Here is a 26,956-nt window from a genome sequence, read left to right on the forward strand (position 1 = left end):
CGGGCGGTCGGAAGTATAAATTCCCTTATATTTTCAAATCTTTCTTTCAATCCTTTCCACAGAGCCATGAGATCTTTTTCGATGAGATATTCACATTTTAAACCTTCATCGAGATGTCGACGCAAAAATATTATAGCTTTTGCTTTTTCTTGTGATGAAGATATACCATTTTCTTTAATGGTCTCGCTTAGACCCAATGACTCAAGATGCATTTCTACATCGAGAGTCCATGGCATATAATTTTTTCCCGTGATGTCGAGCGCAACAAATTCGAGCTTTGTCAAATTTGACATGGTGGTACTAAAAAAATTACGATGCATTTTATTAGTTAATGAATATTGCAATACAAAGTAATGGATAAACAACAGGTACAAGCATTTTTAAAAATAAAGAAAACACACGAGGAGGATATTCTCCGATAAATAAAAGACTCGTGAGTATGATAACCAAAATAATTAAAAATAACCTTGAGAAAGTCATCTTCTTTTTTCTTCGAAAAATTTGATGAAGAATAATTTTTAGAGAATATGAGAAAGTTGGAGTGATTGAAAGAGTTTGTGAGATCATATTTATAGGGCAAAAACTAGTCGTTTTGTTACCGTTTATGACCGTTGGTGTACAAAAAAATAAATGTATGTATTTGTATAATTTTATGGTAATAATATGGTGTATATAATATTAGTCATGTTTAAATAATTATTTATATCATATCACATTATTATAATGATATGTCATAAGTTATTTTGTTTAAAAATCTTATAGGCTTTTATACTTGTCGTATCCCTTACCGGGAGTGTGGGATGTCGTCTTAACATCCTCCCAGGATTTATAACAAGTTTTTGAAAAATTTATTTTTATTATTTCTAATAATAACATTATATTATATATTAAATATATACACAATAAATAAATAACAGTAAAATAAATATTATTACTTTTGTTACTTTTTTCTTCTGTTTGGAGCTTGGAAAAGTACGGAGAACTTTTAGAACTTCGTGCTGATAACGTGTTGTGAAAAGTAAAAATTTATGATAAAAAGTAAAAATCTCAAACTCTCAAAATTTACCAAACTACACACTTTATAATATTTTTCTCTCTACTCAATTGTGAATTTCTTTACAAATGGTGAGGCTATTTATAGAATTTCTTTACAAATAATCCAAAAATAAAATACATCATTACCTACATCATCACACACTAATTTTCAATATTTACAACTCTTATTTTCAACATTCAAATATTCAACGTTCAAATATTCAATACACACATTTTAAATATTATTTTTCAATATTTAAATATATTATTTTCAACAAAATATAAAATATAAAATTTTGTAGACCTAATTTATAATATGATTATTACCTATCAATTACATAGTTTTCAACCTAATTTAAATACTCCCGTTTTATCGTTCCTCGGACTCCAAAGCTTGCTCGGCGAGTGTGAGAGAGCTACGGTTTACGTAAGTGTGTGTGCGCGTGTGTGTGAGAGATATATAGAGGGAGAAGCGGCTGCAGTTTGGTTTTCCGATAACCGGAGTAAGTGTTCTTTTGCTTTGATTTCTCCGCTTTTTCGTTCTCTGGTATGGGGATTTTTTTAGCTGATTTTGCTTTGGAAATGACTGTGATGTGATTTTTACGTGTGATTTGTGTGTTTACTCCTGTTTGAATGGAGATTTTGCGTATTTTTGTATCTGTCGTGATTTTTTCTCGTAGATCTGACTCCCAGTAGTTTTTTTACCCTTTCTGTTTATTATTGATGTCTCTTTTTTGGGGAGTGGATATATTTAATTGATTTGTGTGTTTTTTTTTTGTTCGATTTGGATAAGGTCTTCAATATATTTATGTATTTTACCACGTTAAAAGTGAGATATTTATACTTATAAATAAATAAATTTCTAGATTAGTACAAGTTTGGCACTTTTAACTTTTTTCTTTGAAAAAAATGTGGTAGTGCGAACCTTCATTCTTTACAGATCCACAAAATTTGGGAAAATATGCAATATTTTTCTTTACGATGAGTAAAAAATATTGAAGAAATGGAAATTGAGGTCTGAGTGCAGAGTATTTATGTAGTTGATGGAAGGAAGAGGGGACAAAATTCACTCGGCTTTACTTATTTCGTGTTTTAAATTTGTGTTTTAGAGTTTTTTTTTTTTTTTTTTTTTTTTTTGTCTTCTGCAGCTTGTTAGCTTAGTTGTATCTTCATTTTCAGATTAGTTGTATCTTCATTTTCAGATTAGTTGTATCTTCATTTTCAGAAAAAAGAGACTCGTGGAACTTAAGCTTAGATGTTCCCGAGTTTCCAAGATTTCAATGGGCCGGAGAATAGCGAATATTATAGGTATTTATGAGTGGATAAATTATGAATAACCAATAACATGTTTAATTTAATTTATTAGTTTGTTATTGAAATTATGATTAAATGATGAATTACAAATTTACTTTCTAAAAATAATAAATGAAATAGATTAAACATGACCAGTAATCTATTTATATCTTGAAATCCTTCGAATATATATTTAATTTATTTATTTATTTTTATTTTGAACTTTAAATCTTTAATTCCCAGAAAAAATTATTCTGAATAAAATATAAATATTATATATTTTGAGCTTTTTATTTAATGAAATAGATTAAACTTGACCAATAAATTATGGGCTTTGAGGGCTTCATTATTGGAATTTCATTGGCCTTATTATATACCTAACTATTGAGCATAGTGTGGATTAAAAATTTCACATATTGAATTTCAAAACCCATTTTTTCCTCGTATAAGCTTTAGCCAGTATCAAAGGTTTAAAGGGTTCTTCCGCGTACATGTCTGCATCTCAATCCACCTTGTTAGTTCTCGGATGAATATGAACTAATATGATCACGACCTTAACCTTTGAAAGATTTAATGAAGGTTCTACGTGAGAGCAGAGTGCAATTGAAATTGATCGAAGAGTTATGACTATGTATTGGTTTATTTTTGCTTTTTTTTTTTTTTTTTTTTTGAATAGGCCTAGAATTTGTTTTATTTCATTGTATGTGCAGTGTGCTGATTTTTGGATTATTGCAAGGTGTGCCAAGAAAAGAGGTGTTATGAGCTTGTTTTGGGCTCATATGGTGTAGGTAAACTAACAAGTGCTAGCTATATTTTGTATGTATCTCTCGATTTTCTCAAATTGATGAGGGCTGATCTTATGAGAACAATACAATAATGATGAACACGAAAATACATACATTTAGGTTGTGCTTACTTGCTATGATAAAGATAAAATTATTCCAATAATCATATCAATAACATGTTTACTTCTTGTTTATGTTAATGGTTTGTACTAACTCATACAAACTTACCTAAACTAAACTTTAAAACTCGATGATTTATCATAATTGAAAGATGCGATAAATAATCATTTTTTAACTAAAACTTTTTCCAATGAAAAAAATTGTATTAATATCATTTATTCTCCAAAATAACATATGAAAAACACATTTAAAAAAAATTATGAAACATGAATAAAAAATCAAATAATTTAAGATATTATTTAATACATTTCATTTGATGAATCATACATCAAATTATCCTTACTCATAGAAAAAATATTTTAACTCAATTTATTAATATATTTTTTTTGAAAAATAAATAATATTGATACCCAAAAGTTTTGGTGAATGAAAATAACTTGTATGTGAATTAATAATAATTTACATTATTCAATAAAAATAACAATCTCAATTTTACAAATTCAAACTAAAAATAAGATCGTTTATCATTTTCAGAGGGTAAATTTGTAATTTGTCAATTAATCGTAATTTCAATCACAAAACTAATAAATTAAATAAACATGTTATTGCTTATTCATATTTGATTCCACTTCCTAAACAAATTATTTTAACAGTTCAAAGATGATTTACTCACATATAATTTCAGACAAGATTCTAAAATTCGTTAGGCTCCAGTCGGGCATCGGACCATCGTCTAGGCCGCCTAAGCGATGACTAAGCGTCCGTCTAGGTGCTGCTAGGGATAACAAAAAATAGGAGTAATTTTTGAAATTTAAGTTATTAGGCAGATCGTTTTAATCAAGAGGCTCATTTTAGTCAAGAGACTTTTTTTAAGGATTATGCCCATTTTTTTTACCAGTTTTAAGTCAATGGGCTTGTCGCTATTTTCCAGCCCGTTGAAATCTTGGAAACTCCTCAATACCGTAGAAATAAGAAATAGAAAAGAAGAACCCGATCCCCAACCCTTTTCCAGTCGCCTCTCGATTCCAGCCATATCCTTCATTTTTTCTCGTCGTGGCCGCAGGTTTTGTCGGAAAGTGGGCGCCGACCGTAGCCCAATTGTGCTTGGCCGACACTCGCTTGTGTGTATTTGAGTTATTTTTATATAAATTGTTGTCTGAGTTTTTAGGTATATTTTAAAATCTTTTTACGTTGCTTTTGATAATAAATTTTTAATTGCATGTTAATTAAATGTGATTGGAGTAAGTGGCCTCACAAAGAGGAATCTAAATCTACGAGGGTTCTTATTGAGTTGTATCTTAAGTTTGACACTTATGCTTTTGCGCGAAGGTGGATCGTCATGGTGGGGTTTAAGAATAGATACATGTTGATGGAGGTGCTTCTTGATCCTAATAAAGATCTTATGTTGGATGAACCCATTATAATCACTCAATTCAATCTATCAAAAGCAATCAAAAATAGCATTCAAGCGAACTTTGGCGAATGTGGTCTAGCATTGTCTCAGAATTCTTTTCAAGGTGTCTGCTCTTTTGTTTTTTTTAGTTCTTGAATGAACAGTAGTTGTGATTATTATATCTTTAGTTTACGTGCTTGTGACTTGCCATCTTCAAGCCTGATATGTTTTTGTTATTCTGCAGTGAAGTATGTGAATCCAATTACAAAAGTCTGCATTTTTAGAACTTCCAGAGAGGAGTACCAGAAGGTTTGGGCTGCGACGACGATGGTTAAGAGTATAGGAAACTGTCCGGTGGTTTTCAACTTGCTTGATTTAAGTGGTAAGTTGTGAATCCATGTCTTTTGAATCTAACGGTGTCCTATAATGTCTGGTGGTATTCAAAATATGTTAATTTTGTGATTAGAAGAGTACGGTCGATCTGAATGCACCATATCGTACTCGCATAAACCTTAATTCAATTTTCGTCTCCATTAGGAAGCATCAGGGCCTGCAAAAACATTGCTTTAAAGTGCGATGAATTGAAGTTTGAACAATATAAATTATCTGCCGGTGATCGCTTGACTGCTGATGTCCACCAACATATGCGAAACTGCCTGGAGAAAATCAGAGTTTTGGAGCACTGACACTGAGTGTTGGCAACTGAAGATTCTCTTTATTTTGTTTCTTCCGTGAAGGTTCTTCCATAGCCTTTGATTTTAATGCAAGGCAAGTTATGATATTTATTTAGCCCTTATTTGGTGAATTTAGGGACTGGCATCAATTTTGAATTTTGTAATCACCTGGAAAGAGCTAAACTTCATTGATTGTTTAATGCTGCAGAGATCACAAACTATATCGAGTCGAATTGATTATGCCAAACATTCTCCCAAAAATTACGTTCACAACGCTATGCCAGGGAATTCAAGCTTATTCACACTTGAACCGATGAACATGTAGGTGCATTTTTCCAGTATATAAGTGGATTGCAGTATTAAGAAAACAATATCAAAATGGCCCCCTTCACAAAATACAGGAGTCTAGACATATTAATAATCAGTCTGCCATTTACACCACCTTTTTTCTTCTCATTCAAATTTCAAGCTCAAAATTACATTTGAATCATCATTTACAAAGAGAATACATTCAAAGGACCTTTGTACTCATATCAAACTAGAACGTAAAACAATCAATACAACTAACAAATTAGAAATTACACATACACCACATCGGAGTTGCACAAAGCAGTCTCCGACATTAATTCACTGAAGAACACTGCATCGGAAAATTCCAACACCGTGTATTGGTAACATGGCTGCAATTAGAAAATGATGTTACTCTCGAGGGCGAGCAAGCCAAAGAGAGCTAAGAGCTCCAAGCCGAGAGAAATAGTCGCTAATAGCAAGGAGGGCACGAGCTGACTGGCGAGTTGTCAGTATAGGATGCATTTGTTGGAGAGCCTGTTGCCACAATTTGTCATCCTGAAACCAACAATCACGTTGCTTAAACGCTAAGTTGTTGAAGACTATCACCCTACAAGAATATTTGCACAAAGACTACAGCTAAATAACTAACTTATTTTGCTGGTCATTTAAATAATTTCGTGCTCATTCTCCATGCATTAAGTGCGATAAACTTTATGTTTGGTAAACAGATAGATAAATAGATCCAAAGATAGGTTTTATAAAACTATACTGTATTTTTGTCCTACACATTCCCCTATTTACCTAAATAAGATTGCAAAAGCAATTGCCATGCATGCAGCATGATAAAGGTTTAATGTTCTCAGTAGAAGTATATAACAAGTCAAACCTGACGAATGGAAGCCCTCGAGAGTTCCCAACTTTCCCATGGACATGGCCATTTGACCCATGTAGTTGGCATCATTTCCGGATGAACTCGATGGGCAGAGAGAAGCGGCTAACGTCTCTGCCAAGGACTGTTGCAATGCCTCCATTCCCTGTGACAATGCATCTTCTGCCTGCTGAGAAGACTGTTGCAAATTGTTCATGGCCAATAACTGCTGCTCAGTTAATGGTTCCAAATGATTTATAAGAAGCTGCAACCAGGAATACACATTATCACGCGGTGATAGAATACACATTATCACGCGGTTCACATACAAGAAAAAAACAGCATATAAAAAATAAAGGTAACATATATTCAAGAAAATTATAACCTCCTGATTTGAGTCAATTGTGCTACATTGATTTAGAAAAATTTAGAATCTTATGGAGAAAACGAGTTCTGTGTTCTGACTTAATTTGTCTCATTTCTATTCAGACATACTTTATCTTCTTATTAGTTGACACTCTTCTTCTCATGTTCTTAAACTTGTGCTTTGAAGTAAATTTATATTCGTCTTTTTTTAAATTTTAATCATTTTTTCGATGTGACGCTGATTTGACACCAATGCCATGCTCACTTGTACAATTCCACATCAATACTCCTAATGAAAAAGAAAAATATAGGATTAAGACTGAAATTTGACAACTTAGATGACCAAAACCACAAATAAACAAACATAGGTGATTAAAATTTCATTTTTCCTGATAAAGCACGATAATCTACATAGTTATGATATAGAACCAAATGCTTGTCACTTTAATTAAAGATACAGCAGATGTCTACACAGTTATGGTATAGAACCAAATATTTGTCATTTTAATCGAAGTAGCAGATGGTAGCTTGCAAACTAAATCTTCTAAACCAGACAGTGGTCCAGCGACTCTTCTTAATTGATGTTCCACATAGTCAATATGATAGGAGAAGAGGGCAATTTTTTCTCCCTGAACAGATATCCTACCAACCAGGTATTATGCAAATACTGAATGGAGATGTATTTATATATTTTTCGGAAAACACACCAAAATGAATTAAAGCTCCAGGCATTTACAAGGAGGGATTCAGTACAAATGAAATTCATCTTAATGATGAAACTAGGGGGATACGCAAAAAACTAAAATAAACCAATGTGACACCTTAAGAAGTTCAGATGAACGGAAACCACCAAGCCAAAGGAAACACCTTTCAGCAGGTGTCTTCCATATGCCTGACAAAATATGAAAGACGTCGGTTGTTGCAGCATCCCCTTTTAACCTAAAAATGTCATCATATTATGTAGTGATTCCCTCCACTATTACGCGAAGTTCACCATCGCCAACATGTGAATTGACAGCACCTCTAAGCTCACTATCCGCCAGTTGTGGTCCTCCAGCCACCGTGCATATTCAACATCAAAGGTCAAACGCACCTAGAAACATGACTTTAATATTTTCACGAAACTAAAAGTTGCTCAAAGAATGAGACAGAAAAAACATAGAACAAAGATTCAATCTAATATGTTCCGAATCCAGCCTCTGAGCAAGCAATCACATTTTTTTCACACCATCTATATGTTAAAGCAAAAGGTGGTAGAATTCCATATTTTGGTTGCTTTGGTTAAATTGCTTTTCTTTTGGTATTTATAATCTCAAACCTTTTGACCATTCTCCTATGTCGATACTCATTTTCCACATTTTTAGTGATGATATACCCACTTCCCCTTTCAAAAAAATGATGCAGCCCTCTTGAGTTATTTCCTTTTTCTTCTTCAGCAACATGAAAACATTTAGCAGAAAACACTTCGATAGATTTGAATGAAACACCTCCCTAAGCATCAGAGATCAATATGAGATGATCACACCATTTCCTCCAATTGATTGAGCTTGATCTCCTGAACTTGAAATATATACCCCCTTCAACAAACGAAAACTCATTCACTAAGTAAAAAAAAGGGCGTCTTAGAAAAAACTGAGAACGTTTATAAAATGAACAAAAGAAGACAGGAAAAACCTGCTGCGTAGCTCGCTGGAGCTCTTGCTCAAGTTGCGTCAAATTCTTTTGCTGCTCTCTAGTTGTTGAACAAAGGCCTATATGCCAATAGAAAGAAAAAAGAGACATACAGATGTAAGATAATGTTAAAGTCGACATGTGAAACATATCGATCATATTACATCAGCAGAGGATGGCATTCATATGCTAATACGAAGAACAAATCTTTAACTTTTTAATACTTCAACTGCTGTATCAAAATGCAACAAAAGGATGCTAAACAGACAAAATATTGGTTCATTAATATGTACAAACTGACCACCAAATCTGGAAATTACATACCAAAATGCCACGGGAATCCAACTAATTACATCCGACCACGCTACAGGGGGAGGAGTCGTTTACCACTTGTAATTTAAAATTTTATAAGAAGACAACCCAGTTATGCAGCTTATGACAATTTTAGAGATAAGGAGATAATTGAAGGAGATATTTTGTTGTATATTTCTTATCAAAATAACTTCAAAAATTAAGCCAACAAAAAGTAACATCTAACAGTTTCTAAAAAAACTGGTCACCATTTCCCTTAAGATATCTGTTGTTGCAAAAACAAACATAATTGATGCATAGTTTATTTATGAACATCAAGAATTGTGAGTCGAGTAATGGCACATCTGTTGTTGACATTATATTATATGGTACCATTATTTGATAATAAAATACGCATAAAACCGTCATCAATATTATGTATAATAATAGTTAATTCACACATATTTCAGTTGTTAGCATATATTCCAAAAAGGGCTAAATGAAGCAAAGTATTTGTGAGCCATAAGTCCGACGAAAATCATTTTTGGAACAAGAAAAACATCCTCCAACCGTAATAACTACCTTCTAAAACAAGGACTCCCACTTTCCAAACAATATACCAGCCGAAAAGATCGTCCAAAAACTGGCTCCCATGTACCAACATCTTCACACTTATATAAACTCCACCCTCTCCTTTTTCAAGATTCAGCCTCAATATCGAAAAACAAGGAAAAAGAAGTGCATTAAAGTAAGCAAAAGCTTTTTGTGCACCACCCTCTTTGCTCGTTTAGCTCAATCGTCCCACCAAACCCGATAATAATAATGGGAGGCTGCGCGAGCAAACCCAAGGACTTGGATACCAAGGAGGCACCCGCCCCTGTTGAAGCACCTGCCTCTGCTGAGGCCCCAGCTATTGCTGAGACCCCGGCTGTCCCAGAAAAGGCTGAGGCCGAGGCTGTTCCAGAGGTAAACATTCTTAATCTACATGGATCATGTCACTTACTTTTAAGAGTATCTCATGGCTAGTTTCTTATTTTGCTTTGCGTTACCGAGCAGAGATTTGCTTTTGGAGGGAAGCTAGAATTCTATATCAGGCTCGAAACACATTTGTACATTGTGTATCATAAAATCATTCAAATGCCAAAGAAAATATATGGAGGGTGCTACCACCTCCACCTCTGTTGATCACAGACATAAGAGATATTCTGTACCTTCCTCTTTATCATTAAATTACTGACTCTTAGTCCTCCTGTTTTTCGCGTTGATTTACGTGGGAAAACAAAGATGGAGATGAGAAAAAGTAAGAAACTTTGGTAGATCTGTCTGAACCAGCTCCAGAAGCCACCAAGGAGGAGACAGCAGCAACCGAGGCTGTCGCCGTGGAGGAAAAGAAAGAGGAAGCAACCATTGAGGAAGCAACCATTGAGGAAGCTGCCCCAGAATCTGAGAACTAAAGTGATGAAAAACCAGTTGTTAAAGCTTAAATATATCGATTAAATAATAAATAATAATAATGAGGGTTAGGAATGATTCTGTATTGCGTTATTTATCATTAGGTGAAATACATTCATAGAGGCTCAAGGAATAAAGCTGTACCGGCAGAAGAATTATGGTAGTTATCTGAATTCATTTGAGAGTTTTTTTTTGGGTCTTCTACAGCTTGTTAGCTTAGTTGTATCTTCGTTGAAACGTCTCACTCATTTTTTTATTTCTACAGGACATTTTTTTTTAAATAAAAACTCGCATTTTCGAAATAACATTAAAGCTCACATTTTTCAAATATCATTTAAAATAATCATCTTTATTTTACAATAAAAATATCACAGTTTAAAATGACCAACATCAAACGTAAACGTAAAAGAGTAAAATCGTAATAGAAAAATATAACATTTAAAAAAATGATCTTAAATATTTGTCAGTAAAAATAGCGCAGTTTAAAATAACTCAACTCGTCTAAAATCATACGTAAACATAAACGTATAAAATTCTTAAAATCATCAACGTATGAAAATATCCATCTCCTCTCAATCTCATAAATCGTAATGCGGAAAACGTGCGGTCCTCGGGTCGTGTCACCTTACCAGGTCTGTCTACTCAGAGTTCGACACCTCCAGTCTCCTCATCACTAAGCTCACCTGCATCACACACGCCTAGTGAGTCTAAAGACTCAACACACCTGCACCCTTAATAACAAGTACATATACCTAGCACACAGCAGTGAAAAATATCATACTCAACATATCTTTCATGAAATTAAAAGCATAATGTAAACGTGTTGTGTAAAATCATGATGTCATGTCAAATCATGTCATCTCATATCATCATATACGTAAACATATCTTTCATGAACTTTAAAAGCATGAACATCAATGTCTCGTGTAAAATCATGTCGTGACAAAGCATGTCATCTCATATCATCGTATAAGTAAACATTTTCTTTTTTATTGAATTCAGTTCATTAGCTGAGACTTTCGTATCATCATGTCATCATGCAAGTCGATGGATCCATCTACGTGTAACCACAGTACTGGGCGGCGGGGACACCAGCGACACTCTCACCCGTCAACTGGGCCTTGGCCTATCATATCATCATATCATGTCAATGAAAATACGATCGTCGGGCTCCCTCTGGGGCCTTCTCCTGTAAACGGGCTCCCTCTTGGCCTTTTCCTCACGATATCTCCAATCATATCATCATGTCATCGTGTCATCGTATTGGTCACAACTAAATCACTTCCTTCAAAACGTGTCATCATATTCATCACTTAATAAAATCATGCATATACGTAAAATGACCATTTTGCCCCTGCAAACCAAAAAATTACCATTTTGCCCCTAGACGTAAAATTTCACGTTTTTGACATTTTCATAATTCCATTGACTATAACATGTCCCAAATAATTATTTAAGCCTAAAAAAATTTTCCCATATTTTTATTTGGCTTAAATCGATGACTTTTAAATTAATCTTTAAATATAACATATTAATGCGCTTTAATCCCGAATTAAACCACACCTCAGCATAAAATTTCCAAATTAAAAACGTAGACTTCTAATAATTATTTGAGCTTAAATATAATTTTTCATAATTTTATTAAGCTTAAATCAAGGCGTTTCAATTAATTCTTTAATTAACCTTTCGTGAGGCGACTAAATCCTGGATAAATCTAAAGCTTATTATTTTGATCCGAAACTTACCAAACTCCTTAAAATATCCCAAAACATTTTTAAAAGCATCTCTAGACGTAAAATCGAGTCCATTTCATAACTTAATCGAATTGTTTTAAAACTTAAATCGGGGTCCCGATTTTAACCCGAATCAATCCGAAACTCAACCAAATTTTTCCCAAATTTTTACCACCCACTATAAACACTAAAAAGGTCCTAAAACCATCAAGACTCAGCCCTTAAACATCTCTGAAAGTACATAAAAGTTGCTGGTCTGTTTCAGCTATCCTCTTATCAAGTCCTCAAAGCACCAACCGAACTCCACCAGCCCCATGCTCGCACCAGCTCGCACCAGCCTTGAACTAGCCTACAATGGACCTAGACTAGACCCTAAAGAACCTACCTGACCCACGGACCCGCCTCCATGCAAGCTGGAAATCGCGATCGATCGCTCATCCTCAAGAAGCACAAAGAGCGACTCTTTCTCCTAAGCTCGCTCGATTGGTTTCATGGGTGGCTCCAGCAGTGTTCGAGCCATCCTCAGCCATGACTCATACCCCACATGGCCTGGTTTAAGCCTTGGATCGCCCCTTGTACCGCCGGCTCTAACCATTCACGCGATATCCTCAAAATTTAAGACAACCTAAAGCCAAACTCCTATCGGCTCTCTCTAAGACCAGCACTCCAAGTATTCCAACCTGTTGACAGTTTGCTCAACGAAACTAACCCACCAGCAACAACACATCACAGCCATCCCTTTGCACAAAACGTGGAAATGTGAGTGGTAGAAACAAGAAATGCATATACTTGTAGCAAAACCGAAAAATCTCCTTGTAACTCGTTGGATCGAGACTTTCAGACCAAATAAAAACATAACAGCATGTATATGACGTAAATGATGCAGAAATAAAAGTACGGGGCGTGCCTTTGATGATTCCTACGGAAAAATGATGAAGAAAAGAGCAACGAGGAGGCGCCGGAAACTTTCTTTTGCAAGAACAACCATGGCCGAAGCTTTCTCTGATATAACCATGAAAATGGCTGCTGGAACCCATGAAATAATGAAGGGGAGAGGGGTTGTCGGTAGGTGAAAGCAGTTGTTATGGTTGTAGGGTCAATTATATAATAATTAAGTAGTTAACAATTAAGTTAATTATCTTTTATTTTAAATCAAAAGAGTCTAACTCCAATAAACTTAAAAGTAGCCCATTAAATCCAAACACACTACCGAAAAATATTTCGTGTTGAAAAGTTTTTGAAAACATTAGCTGAACCCTCAAAAAGTCCTCTGATTCGATAAAAAATACGTATCATTAAAAATTAAAATCTTGCTTCTTGAAAAATAAATTTAAAACATCTTATATTAATTAATAAAAATTAATCGTGTAATAAAATAATTTTTTCTGATAATTCCCCGACCTCTGTTTCTCGTTCGAGCGCGAAATTCAAGTTAAAAATTTATAATGCATAAACCTTTAAAATTTCATAAAATAAATTCTATCATGCATGAATTATGCATAAAATGCATAAAAATATTTAAACACAAATTAATGAAATAAAAATGCATTTAAGGCTTTAAAACAATTTAATAAAATACCAAAGAAATTTAATAATTTGCATGCATGTGGTTCACGTGGACTTTTCGATTTTTGGGACGTTACAATCTCCCACCCTTAAATTGAATTTCGTCCCCGAAATTCGCTTATCCTTGATAATCACAAAATTTAGTCTTAGTTCTAGTATCCCAATGGTCCACCCTTCCGCGGCGATATTCTGATAAAATAATAAATTTTAAGATCTCCTTATGTCTCTTTGATCCTAGTTATTTTGCCTGTAAAAATCCTCGTCCGTGAATCACAACTTAAGACGATTTATAGTGACTTAGTTTTATTCTACTATGTCCTCGAATTTTGATTTTGATTTTTTTTTCTCGCAATTCCCAATATTAGAAATGACAGTCCAAACTTATCGCATCTTACTTTCCTTATAATATACCAAAGATGTTTATTGACCTATTATATTCCAATATTGAAATCTTAACATCATCCTTTCTTAAATTTATTGAACTCAAGATATGTTAAAGCTTCAAATCCAAGCATTGGCATCCATGCAGTTTAACTTAGGAGATCTTAACACCAAAATTTTCTAATCGACTTCTATCATGGGTAAAACACTTAAAAGTTAAACTTTATCTCAACCCCATAATAATATTAGACTAAGATCCTTGAATCGAATATTTATCTTACTGCACCAAACCTACATAACCTAACTATTTAAAAATACATCCCAATACAACGCTGTTACAAATCTTAAGTTCGAGTAGTGTTAATCCATAAAACCCAAAATATACGATACCGATCTTCTACCTAAATAATAAAATCCTTCTAGCCTCAATTACATGCTTAAACTAATTTTTTTTCCAATTACAATATAGTTGAGGCCTAAGGCCTTTGGACTTTCCTCATTGAAACGAATGTCGCATTCTTACGTATCCTCAATGCTTAATACATACTAGCGTATAAAACTTATTAAGTCATCCCATGGTAGCCTTAGAATAATTTTAATAAATCAACTTCACTTATAACCCGTAGAGTTCTAGAATCCCCATATCAAGGTTTTAGATTTCTTACTCGATAAAAATCTTAGCATTCGTCCATTGATAACTTATGTTGAACACAACTAATTCCCTTTTGTTTTTATTTCACCCAAAATTTTCGTATGAACACATATCCCCTAAATTTGAAATTCAAACTTACGCAACCCAAATAGTGTTGGATAACATTATTCCAACACACATATTCACTTATTCCCAAGTTTCTTCATGACTTACAAAAATTCCTCAAGACAAGGTATCTACCTCAATTCTTACATGCGTCTATCAAATAACCTAACCATCAATCATATCCAACTTTCTAGAAAAAATTTAAATTCCCTCAAGGTATAATCTTAACTGATAAGATCATGAGTAAAACTTATGATACATCAAACTTTAAGCTCCCAAAAATAAGTTAACTTACTGTCTAATCTTTTAACTTAACTAATTGATCAACTTTACCTTAAATCGTCATCACTTTAAATTCTTAATTTGCCACAACATTAATTCACCAACGCTTAAATTTTCAAGCCCAAGATTGATTCATCCTACAATGTCCTTGATTAACATTCCATATAACATTATAACTCAGATATCTAAAAGTTCTAAATTCACTTCAAGCCTAAATCACCGAAAATTCCTATCATTTAAACCATTCAATTCTCACTTACGGCTAACTAAGTCCCAAAATTTCTCAAAAATGGTAAAATTAATTCTTACTTTCCTCGAATATTATACAATTTGTCTTTAATATCGAAAATTCAACAATTATCCATAAGTCCTTGGTGTTTCTAATTTCATTTTATAGGTTTTCCGTATCATAAAGCTCGAAAATTTTAAACTTATTCAACCCAAAATCAACTCCCGTATCTTCGAAAAATTACTGATTTGACCCAGGAGTTCTTCAAAAGTTCGAATTTAATCCTCAAAAACTCAGAATTTGCAATTTGGCCCTTAAAGTACTCGAAAATTACATTTTTGGCCCTATGATATGACTCTTCGATTTTCATTTTTGTCGCCATAAAAATTTTCAATTTCAGTCTCATTAAACCTTAAAATTACCGAAACTCAGAATTTAATCCCAAAATTTGGTTAATTCAAAAATAGCCCCTTAGAATTTTATTTTTGTACTTAAGTCCTCAATTATTGATTATTACAATTAGGTCCTTAAATATCTCAATTCATGCAATTCAATCCTTAAATCTCACTATATAGAGCATGCATCCTAAATAAATTCATGTTTTAATACTTCCAAAAATCGTCATAGTCTTCGATTCTTTATTCCTTACATGAAATCCTAAAAATTAATTCAACTAGTAACCATGAACCATCAATATTTTTCTTAGAAAACATACATGCCCCAAAAGCATCCATAATCTTCGAGATTAACTTATGATCCAAAAAGTAGAACATCAGTACTAGTAACCAAAAATCAATATAGACAATCTATTTCTAACCTTTCCTAATGCCTAAAAGCAAAAATTCTTATTCATGTCCAATTCCACCAAAAAGCCAGCATGCATGAAAATTATATAATTTCTCATTTCATGTCGGAACATGCATAAAAATTTTAAAGTATCTAATCTCAAAACATAACGACAAATAAACATATACTGTAAAGCATATATCATGTAAACTGCAAGTGATAGCATTAAAACATTTAAATCATAAAAGCTTACGGACTTGAGGCTTGAAGACTGAGCGGCAGAAGCTGGCGGTGGCACAACCCTATACAGGACCCTTGCTCTGATACCAACTGAAACGTCTCACTCATTTTTAAATTTCTACTGGACTTTTTTTTTAAATAAAAGCTCGCATTTTCGAAATAACATTAAAGCTCACATTTTTCAAATATCATTTAAAATAATCGTCTTTATTTTACAATAAAAATATCACAGTTTAAAATGACCAACATCAAACGTAAACGTAAAGGAGTAAAAATCGTAATAGAAAAATATAACATTTAAAAAAATGATCTTAAATATTTGTCAGTAAAAATAGCGCAGTTTAAAATAACTCAACTCGTCTAAAATCATACGTAAACATAAACGTATAAAATTCTTAAAATCAGCAACGTATGAAAATATTCATCTCCTCTCAATCTCATAAATCGTAATGCGGAAAACGTGCGGTCCTCGAGTCGTGTCACCTTACCAGATCTGTCTACTCAGAGTTCGACACCTCCAGTCTCCTCATCACTAAGCTCACCTGCATCACACACGCCTAGTGAGTATAAAGACTCAACACACCTGCACCCTTAATAACAAGTACATATACCTAGCACACAGCAGTGAAAAATATCATACTCAACATATCTTTCATGAAATTAAAAGCATAATGTAAACGTGTTGTGTAAAATCATGTCATGTCAAATCATGTCATCTCATATCATCATATACGTAAACATATCTTTCATGAACTTTAAAAGCATGAACATCAACGTCTCGTGTAAAATCATGTCGTGACAAAGCATGTCATCTCATATCATCGTATAAGTAAACATTTTCATTTTTATTGAATTCAGTTCATTAGCTGAGACTTTCGTATCATCATGTCATCATGCAAGTCGATGGATCCATCTACGTGTAACCACAGTACTGGGCGGCGGGGACACCAGCGACACTCTCACCCGTCAACTGGGCCTTGGCCTATCATATCATCATATCATGTCAATGGAAATACGATCGTCGGGCTCCCTCTGGGGCCTTCTCCTGTAAACGGGCTCCCTCTTGGCCTTTTCCTCACGATATCTCCAATCATATCATCATGTCATCGTGTCATCGTATTGGTCACAACTAAATCACTTCCTTCAAAACGTGTCATCATATTCATCACTTAATAAAATCATGCATATACGTAATTTTTCCTTTAAACCAAACATGCAACGTATTTATCGTAATTACATAAAAATCCTGAACGTGATGCATAAACATTTAAATCATGATATAATGTGCTCAGGACGCTGCCAGGACCAAAATCTCACCCCGGGTGTAAAATGACCATTTTGCCCCTGGAAACCCAAAAATTACCATTTTGCCCCTAGACGTAAAATTTCACGTTTTTGACATTTTCATAATTCCATTGACTCTAACATGTCCCAAATAATTATTTAAGCCTAAAAAAATTTTCCCATATTTTTATTTGGCTTAAATCGATGACTTTTAAATTAATCTTTAAATATAACATATTAATGCGCTTTAATCCCGAATTAAACCACACCTCAGCATAAAATTTCCAAATTAAAAACGTAGACTTCTAATAATTATTTGAGCTTAAATATAATTTTCCATAATTTTATTAAGCTTAAATCAAGGCGTTTCAATTAATTCTTTAATTAACCTTTCGTGAGGCGACTAAATCCTGGATAAATCTAAAGCTTATTATTTTGATCCGAAACTTACCAAACTCCTTAAAATGTCCCAAAACATTTTTAAAAGCATCCCTAGACGTAAAATCGAGTCCATTTCATAACTTAATCGAATTGTTTTAAAACTTAAACCGGGGTCCCGATTTTAACCCGAATCGATCCGAAACTCAACCAAATTTTTCCCAAATTTTTACCACCCACTATAAACACTAAAAAGGTCCTAAAACCATCAAGACTCAGCCCTTAAACATCTCTGAAAGTACATAAAAGTTGCTGGTCTGTTTCAACTATCCTCTTATCAAGTCCTCAAAGCACCAACCGAACTCCACCAGCCCCATGCTCGCACCAGCTCGCACCAGCCTTGAACTAGCCTACAATGGACCTAGACTAGACCCTAAAGAACCTACCTGACCCACGGACCCGCCTCCATGCAAGCTGGAAATCGCGATCGATCGCTCATCCTCAAGAAGCACAAAGAGCGACTCTTTCTCCTAAGCTCGCTCGATTGGTTTCATGGGTGGCTCCAGCAGTGTTCGAGCCATCCTCAGCCATGACTCATACCCCACATGGCCTGGTTTAAGCCTTGGATCGCCCCTTGTACCGCCGGCTCTAACCATTCACGCGATATCCTCAAAATTTAAGACAACCTAAAGCCAAACTCCTATCGGCTCTCTCTAAGACCAGCACTCCAAGTATTCCAACCTGTTGACAGTATGCTCAACGAAACTAACCCACCAGCAACAACACATCACAGCCATCCCTTTGCACAAAACGTGGAAATGTGAGTGGTAGAAACAAGAAATGCATATACTTGTAGCAAAACCGAAAAATCTCCTTGTAACTCGTTGGATCGAGACTTTCAGACCAAATAAAAACATAACAGCATGTATATGACGTAAATGATGCAGAAATAAAAGTACGGGGCGTGCCTTTGATGATTCCTACGCAAAAACGATGAAGAAAAGAGCAACGAGGAGGCGCCGGAAACTTTCTTTTGCAAGAACAACCATGGCCGAAGCTTTCTCTGATATAACCATGAAAATGGATGCTGGAACCCATGTAATAATGAAGGGGAGAGGGGTTGTCGGTAGGTGAAAGCAGTTGTTATGGTTGTAGGGTCAATTATATAATAATTAAGTAGTTAACAATTAAGTTAATTATCTTTTATTTTAAATCAAAAGAATTTAAGCCCAATAAACTTAAAAGTAGGCCCATTAAATCCAAACACACTACCGAAAAATATTTCGTGTTGGAAAGTTTTTGAAAACATTAGCCGAACCCTCAAAAAGTCCTCCGATTCGATAAAAAATACGTATCATTAAAAATTAAAATCTTGCGGGTAAAAATACCCAATAAATCTCAATTCTTGAAAAATACATTTAAAACATCTTATATTAATTAATAAAAATTAATCGTGTAATAAAATAATTTTTTCTGATAATTCCCCGACCTCCGTTCCTCGTTCGAGCGCGAAAATTCAAGTTAAAAATTTATAATGCATAAACCTATAAAATTTCATAAAATAAATTCTACTATGCATGAATTATGCATAAAATGCATAAAAATATTTAAACACAAATTAATGAAATAAAAATGCATTTAAGGCTTTAAAACAATTTGATAAAATACCAAAGAAATTTAACAATTTACATGCATGTGGTTCAAGTGGACTTTTCGATTTTTGGGACGTTACAATCTCCCACCCTTAAATTGAATTTCGTCCCCGAAATTCGCTTATCCTTGATAATCACAAAATTTAGTCTTAGTTCTAGTATCCCAATGGTCCACCCTTCCGCGGCGATATTCTGATAAAATAATAAATTTTAAGATCTCCTTATGTCTCTTTGATCCTAGTTATTTTGCCTGTAAAAATCCTCGTCCGTGAATCACAACTTAAGACAATTTATAGTGACTTAGTTTTATTCTACTATGTCCTCGAATTTTGATTTTGATTTTTTTTTCTCGCAATTCCCAATATTAGAAATGACAGTCCAAACTTATCGCATCTTACTTTCCTTATAATATACCAAAGATGTTTATTGACCTATTATATTTCAATATTGAAATCTTAACATCATCCTTTCTTAAATTTATTGAACTCAAGATATGTTAAAGCTTCAAATCCAAGCATTGGCATCCATGCAGTTTGACTTAGGAGATCTTAGCACCAAAATTTTCTAATCGACTTCTATCATGGGTAAAACACTGAAAAGTTAAACCTTATCTCAACCCCATAATAATATTAGACTAAGATCCTTGAATCGAATATTTATCTTACTGCACCAAACCTACATAACCTAACTATTTAAAAGTACATCCCAATACAACGCTGTTGCAAATCTTAAGTTCGAGTAGTGTTAATCCATAAAACCCAAAATATACGATACCGATCTTCTACCTAAATAATAAAATCTTTCTAGCCTCAATTACATGCTTAAACTAATTTTTTTTCCAATTACAATATAGTTGAGGCCTAAGGGCTTTGGACTTTCCTCATTGAAACGAATGTCGCATTCTTACGTATCCTCAATGCTTAATACATACTAGCGTATAAAACTTATCAAGTCATCCCATGGTAGCCTTAGAATAATTTTAATAAATCAACTTCACTTATAACCAGTAGAGTTCTAGAATCCCCATATCAAGGTTTTAGATTTCTTACTCGATAAAAATCTTAACATTCGTCCATTGATAACTTATGTTGAACACAACTAATTCCCTTTTGTTTTTATTTCACCCGAAATTTTCGTATGAGCACATATCCCCTAAATTTGAAATTCAAACTTACGCAACCCAAATAGTGTTGGATAACATAATTCCAACACACATATTTACTTATTCCCAAGTTTCTTCAGGACTTACAAAAATTCCTCAAGACAAGGTATCTACCTCAATTCTTACATGCGTCTATCAAATAACCTAACCATCAATTATATCCAACTTTCTAGAAAAAATTTAAATTCCCTCACGGTATAATCTTAACTGATAAGATCATGAGTAAAACTTATGATACATCAAACTTTAAGCTCCGAAAAATAAGTTAACTTAATGTCTAATCTTTTAACTTAACTAATTGATCAACTTTACCTTAAATCGTCATCACTTTAAATTCTTAATTTGCCACAACATTAATTCACCAACGCTTAAATTTTCAAGCTCAATATTGATTCATCCTACAATGTCCTTGATTAACATTCCCTATAACTTTATAACTCAGATATCTAAAAGTTCTAAATTCACTTCAAGCCTAAAGCACCGAAAATTCCTATCATTTAAACCATTCAATTCTCACTTATGGCTAACTAAGTCCCAAAAGTTCTCAAAAATTGTAAAATTAATTCTTACTTTCCTCGAATATTATCCAATTTGTCTTTAATATCGAAAATTCAACAATTATCCATAATTCCTTGGTGTTTCTAATTTCATTTTATAGGTTTTCCGTATCATAAAGCTCGAAAATTTTAAACTTATTCAACCCAAAATCAACTCCCGTATCTTCGAAAAATTACTGATTTGACCCAGGAGTTCTTCAAAAGTTCGAATTTAATCCTCAAAAACTCAGAATTTGCAATTTGGCCCTTAAAGTACTCGAAAATTACATTTTTGGCCCTATGATATGACTCTTCGATTTCCATTTTTGTCGCCATAAAAATTTTCAATTTCAGTCTCATTAAACCTTAAAATTACCGAAACTCAGAATTTAATCCCAAAATTTGGTTAATTCAAAAATAGCCCCTTAGAATTTTATTTTTGTACTTAAGTCCTCAATTATTGATTATTACAATTAGGTCCTTAAATATCTCAATTCATGCAATTCAATCCTTAAATCTCACTATATAGAGCATGCATCCTAAATAAATTTCACGTTTTAATACTTTCAAAAATCGTCATAGTCTTCGATTCTTTATTCCTTACATGAAATCCTAAAAATTAATTCAACTAGTAACCATGAACCATCAATATTTTTCTTAGAAAACATACATGCCCCAAAAGCATCCATAATCTTCGAGATTAACTTATGATCCAAAAAGTAGAACATCAGTACTAGTAACCAAAAATCAATATAGACAATCTATTTCTAACCTTTCCTAATGCCTAAAAGCAAAAATTCTTATTCATGTCCAATTCCACCAAAAAGCCAGCATGCATGAAAATTATATAATTTCTCATTTCATGTCGGAACATGCATAAAAATTTTAAAGTATCTAATCTCAAAACATAACGACAAATAAACATATACTGTAAAGCATATATCATGTAAAATGCAAGTGATAGCATTAAAACATTTAAATCATAAAAGCTTACGGACTTGAGGCTTGAAGACTGAGCGACAGAAGCTGGCGGTGGCACAACCCTATACAGGACCCTTGCTCTGATACCAACTGAAACGTCTCACTCATTTTTAAATTTCTACTGGACTTTTTTTTTAAATAAAAGCTCGCATTTTCGAAATAACATTAAAGCTCACATTTTTCAAATATCATTTAAAATAATCGTCTTTATTTTACAATAAAAATATCACAGTTTAAAATGAACAACATCAAACGTAAACGTAAAGGAGTAAAAATCGTAATAGAAAAATATAACATTTAAAAAAATGATCTTAAATATTTGTCAGTAAAAATAGCGCAGTTTAAAATAACTCAACTCGTCTAAAATCATACGTAAACATAAACGTATAAAATTCTTAAAATCAGCAACGTATGAAAATATTCATCTCCTCTCAATCTCATAAATCGTAATGCGGAAAACGTGCGGTCCTCGGGTCATGTCACCTTACCAGATCTGTCTACTCAGAGTTCGACACCTCCAGTTTCCTCATCACTAAGCTCACCTGCATCACACACGCCTAGTGAGTCTAAAGACTCAACACACCTGCACCGTTAATAACAAGTACATATACCTAGCACACAGCAGTGAAAAATATCATACTCAACATATCTTTCATGAAATTAAAAGCATAATGTAAATGTGTTGTGTAAAATCATGTCATGTCAAATCATGTCATCTCATATCATAATATATGTAAACATATCTTTCATGAACTTTAAAAACATGAACATCAACGTCTTGTGTAAAATCATGTCGTGTCAATGCATGTCATCTCATATCATCATATACGTAAACATATCTTTCATGAACTTTAAAAACATGAACATCAACGTCTCGTGTAAAATCATGTCGTGACAAAGCATGTCATCTCATATCATCGTATAAGTAAACATTTTCATTTTTATTGAATTCAGTTCATTAGCTGTGACTTTCGTATCATCATTTCACCATGCAAGTCGATGGATCCATCTACGTGTAACCACAGTACTGGGCGGCGGGGACACCAGCGACACTCTCACCCGTCAACTGGGCCTTGGCCTATCATATCATCATATCATGTCAATGAAAATACGATCGTCGGGCTCCCTCTTGGGCCTTCTCCCATAAACGGGCTCCCCCTGGGCCTTTTTTCTCACGATATCTCCAATCATATCATCATGTCATCGTGTCATCGTATTAGTCACAACTAAATCACTTCCTTCAAAACGTGTCATCATATTCATCACTTAATAAAATCATGCATATACGTAATTTTTCCTTTAAACCAGCATGCAACGTATTTATCGTAATTACATAAAAATCCTGAACGTGATGCATAAACATTTAAATCATGATAAAATGTGCTCAGGGCGTTGCCAGGACCAAAATCTCACCCCGGGTGTAAAATGATCATTTTGCCCCGGGAAACCCAAAAATTACCATTTTGTCCCTAGACGTAAAATTTCACGTTTTTGACATTTTCATAATTCCATTGACTCTAACATGTCTCAAATAATTATTTAAGCCTAAATAAATTTTCTCATATTTTTATTTGGCTTAAATCGATGACTTTTAAATTAATCTTTAAATATAACATATTAATGCGCTTTAATCCCGTATTAAACCAAACCTTAGCATAAAATTCTCAAATTAAAAACTTAGACTTCTAATAATTATTTGAGCTTAAATATAATTTTCCATAATTTTATTAAGCTTAAATCTAGGCGTTTCAATTAATTCTTTAATTAACATTTCGTGAGGCGACTAAATCCTGGATAAATCCAAAACTTATTATTTTGATCCGAAACTTACCAAACTCCTTAAAATGTCCCAAAACATTTTTAAAAGCATCCCTAGACGTAAAATCGAGTCCATTTCATAACTTAACCGAATTGTTTTAAAACTTAAACCGTGGTCCCGATTTTAACTCGAATCGATCCGAAACTCAACCAAATTTTTCCCAACTTTTTACCACCCATTATAAACACTAAAAAGGTCCTAAAACCATCAAGACAGCCCTTAAACATCTCTGAAAGTACATAAAAGTTGCTGGTCTGTTTCAGCTATCCTCTTATCAAGTCCTCAAAGCACCAACCGAACTCCACCAGCCCCATGCTCGCACCAGCTCGCACCAGCCTTGAACTAGCCTACCATGGACCTAGACCCTAAAGAACCTACCTGACCCACGGACCCGCCTCCATGCAAGCTGGAAATCGCGATCGACCGCTCATCCTCAAGAAGCACAAAGAGCGACTCTTTCTCCTAAGCTCGCTCGATCGGTTTCATGGGTGGCTCCAGCAGTGTTCGAGCCATCCTCAGCCATGACTCAGACCCCACATGGCCTGGTTTAAGCCTTGGATCGCCCCTTGTACCGCCGGCTCCAACCATTCACGCGATATCCTCAAAATTTAAGACAACCTAAAGCCAAACTCCTATCGGCTCTCTCTAAGACCAGCACTCCAAGTATTCCAACCTGTTGACAGTATGCTCAACGAAACTAACCCACCAGCAACAACACATCACAGCCATCCCTTTGCAGAAAACGTGGAAATGTGAGTGGTAGAAACAAGAAATGCATATACTTGTAGCAAAACCGAAAAATCTCCTTGTAACTCGTTGGATCGAGACTTTCAGACCAAATAAAAACATAACAGCATGTATATGACGTAAATGATGCAGAAATAAAAGTACGGGGCGTGCCTTTGATGATTCCTACGCAAAAACGATGAAGAAAAGAGTAACGAGGAGGCGCCGGAAACTTTCTTTTGCAAAAACAACCATGGCCGAAGCTTTCTCTTATATAACCATGAAAATAGCTGCTGGAACCCATGAAATAATGAAGGGGAGAGGGGTTGTCGGTAGGTGAAAGCAGTTGTTATGGTTGTGGGTCAATTATATAATAATTAAGTTGTTAACAATTAAGTTAATTATCTTTTATTTTAAATCAAAAGAGTTTAAACCCAATAAACTTAAAAGTAGGCCCATTAAATCCAAACACACTACCGAAAAATATTTCGTGTTGGAAAGTTTTCAAAACATTAGCCGAACCCTCAAAAAGTCCCCCGATTCGATAAAAAATACGTATCGTTAAAAATTAAAATCTTGCGGCTAAAAATATCCAATAAATCTCAATTCTTGAAAAATACATTTAAAACATCTTATATTAATTAATAAAAATTAATCGTGTAATAAAATAATTTTTTCTGATAATTCTCCGACCTCCGTTCCTCGTTCGAGCGCGAAATTCAAGTTAAATATTTATAATCCATAAACCTTTAAAATTTCATAAAGTAAATTCTACCATGAATGAATTATGCATAAAATGCATAAAAATATTTAAACACAAATTAATGAAATAAAAATGCATTTAAGTCTTTAAAACAATTTAATAAAATACCAAAGAAATTTAATAATTTGCATGCATGTAGTTCACGTGGACTTTTCGATTCGTGGGACGCTTAAAGTTCATTCTCTGAAAAAGAGACTCGTGGAATTTGAGCTCCATCCAATTTGACAAGTCATCTTGTTTTGGATGTGCAGAACTCTTTTATAAATCGGGGTTCGGAGGAACTAACATTTAACTAAAGCAATGGAGGTATTTGGCAAATCTATGGTTGCTGTTCCTACAAATGTTATTTATTTGTCGAGTATTCTTGGCCAAGATGGGCCAAATCCTGTTCACAAGTGTGACTGGAAATGTGAAAATGAACATGTTTGTGGGAAGATTTACCGCTGCAGAATAACTGGGCTGACACATATTTGTGACAAAAACTGTAACCAAAGAATTTTGTATGATAACCATAGCTCCCTCTGCAGAGTGAGCAAGCAGATTTTTCCTTTGACTCCAGTTGAGCAACAGGCTGTGAAAGGTGTTCGGAGGAAGCTCGATGCTGAGAATGATCCCACAGAGAGCTGCACTTTTAAGCGCAGAAGGGATGCACAGTGTCATCCCTCCCCTTTTGAGAGATCATTTTCTGCTGTTAGCCCCATCTGCAGCCAGATTGGTGATGGCATGGATATGAGCTAGATGTTATAACTTATAGTTTGAATCAGTCGTCGTCATTTTTACACTTCAAGTTTAGTTCCACTAGGACAAGTTATGAACCAAGGAACTCATTGAGTACTTCAGTGGCAGAACTTACTATCTGTCCTCCTTTATGTTGGAAAACTTTAATGTTTATTTCCTCATTTGAGTTGTAGCTGTTCCAATTTCATAAGACTCGGTATCCTAGGAAATTATTGATCCTATATCCATATGGACTTAGTTTGGCGTTTGAGCTGCATATATTGTGTATCACAGCTTGCGGTTTGACGAGAATGATTTCTATCAGTCTTCTTAGCATTTCTATTTGATCCTGCACCGCTAACTGTGATTATAATTGCTCATCTTTCTTTATCTTACTTGTGCCGCGTTGTAAGTATTGTGTTTGTGGATCATTTCTTTTGTTTCTTCCTTTCCCAGTTCATTTATTTCCTTAATAATATTCAGATGCATATTCTTATATATGTTTTATCTGGTGTTTGTTTCTATATTGTTTTGCATTTTAGCTTTACGAAGAACTTATTATTTCGAATTCACTGTGGATCATTGATATTTTCTACACAGGTTGATTTCATTTCAGTTTAGGAGGAAGGGATTTTATTTTTATTTTTCACGGGAAGGACATCTGATTTACCTTTTTTTGGTTTTCCCTTGTATTGCAGGTCAAGGAGGAACCAAATAATCTATTT

General features: G+C 34.0%; 2 protein-coding genes and 1 pseudogene across 4 annotated transcripts; 2 read left to right on the forward strand and 1 right to left on the reverse strand.

Annotated features, from left to right (window-relative positions):
- The first annotated feature begins 1,374 nt into the window (after positions 1-1,374).
- LOC142533402 (putative ribonuclease P/MRP protein subunit POP5) lies at positions 1,375-5,533 on the forward strand. Of its 3 annotated transcripts, none has more exons than XM_075640153.1 (4): positions 1,375-1,538; positions 4,563-4,750; positions 4,871-5,008; positions 5,164-5,533. In XM_075640153.1, the coding sequence occupies exons 2-4, from the start codon at positions 4,573-4,575 to the stop codon at positions 5,310-5,312; spliced, it is 465 nt and encodes a 154-aa protein (XP_075496268.1). In that variant the 5' UTR covers positions 1,375-1,538; positions 4,563-4,572; the 3' UTR covers positions 5,313-5,533. The 3 variants fall into 3 exon arrangements, with proteins under 3 accessions (XP_075496268.1, XP_075496269.1, XP_075496270.1); XM_075640154.1 differs by lacking the exon at positions 1,375-1,538 and adding an exon at positions 4,167-4,354; XM_075640155.1 differs by lacking the exon at positions 1,375-1,538 and adding an exon at positions 4,379-4,401.
- Positions 1,400-26,543, forward strand: LOC142533404 (uncharacterized). The gene is made up of 2 exons (XM_075640156.1): positions 1,400-1,538; positions 25,766-26,543. The coding sequence occupies exon 2, from the start codon at positions 25,815-25,817 to the stop codon at positions 26,250-26,252; it is 438 nt and encodes a 145-aa protein (XP_075496271.1). The 5' UTR covers positions 1,400-1,538; positions 25,766-25,814; the 3' UTR covers positions 26,253-26,543.
- On the reverse strand, positions 5,926-9,451 carry LOC142532340 (transcription factor TGA2.2-like; annotated as a pseudogene).
- Positions 26,544-26,956: the final 413 nt, after the last annotated feature.

Source organism: Primulina tabacum, chromosome 18, assembly GCF_025594145.1.
Source record: "Primulina tabacum isolate GXHZ01 chromosome 18, ASM2559414v2, whole genome shotgun sequence".
NCBI classification, from domain to species: Eukaryota; Viridiplantae; Streptophyta; class Magnoliopsida; order Lamiales; family Gesneriaceae; genus Primulina; species Primulina tabacum.

Excerpts from the sequence above, each read along its gene's own strand:
- LOC142533402 (XM_075640153.1), top strand. The coding sequence starts at position 4,573 with ATGGTGGGGTTTAAGAATAGATACATGTTGATGGAGGTGCTTCTTGAT. Across the intron at positions 4,751-4,870 it reads GTCTCAGAATTCTTTTCAAG|TGAAGTATGTGAATCCAATT; the intron begins GTGTCTGCTCTT and ends GTTATTCTGCAG. Across the intron at positions 5,009-5,163 it reads CAACTTGCTTGATTTAAGTG|GAAGCATCAGGGCCTGCAAA; the intron begins GTAAGTTGTGAA and ends CGTCTCCATTAG.
- LOC142533404 (XM_075640156.1), top strand. The coding sequence starts at position 25,815 with ATGGAGGTATTTGGCAAATCTATGGTTGCTGTTCCTACAAATGTTATT.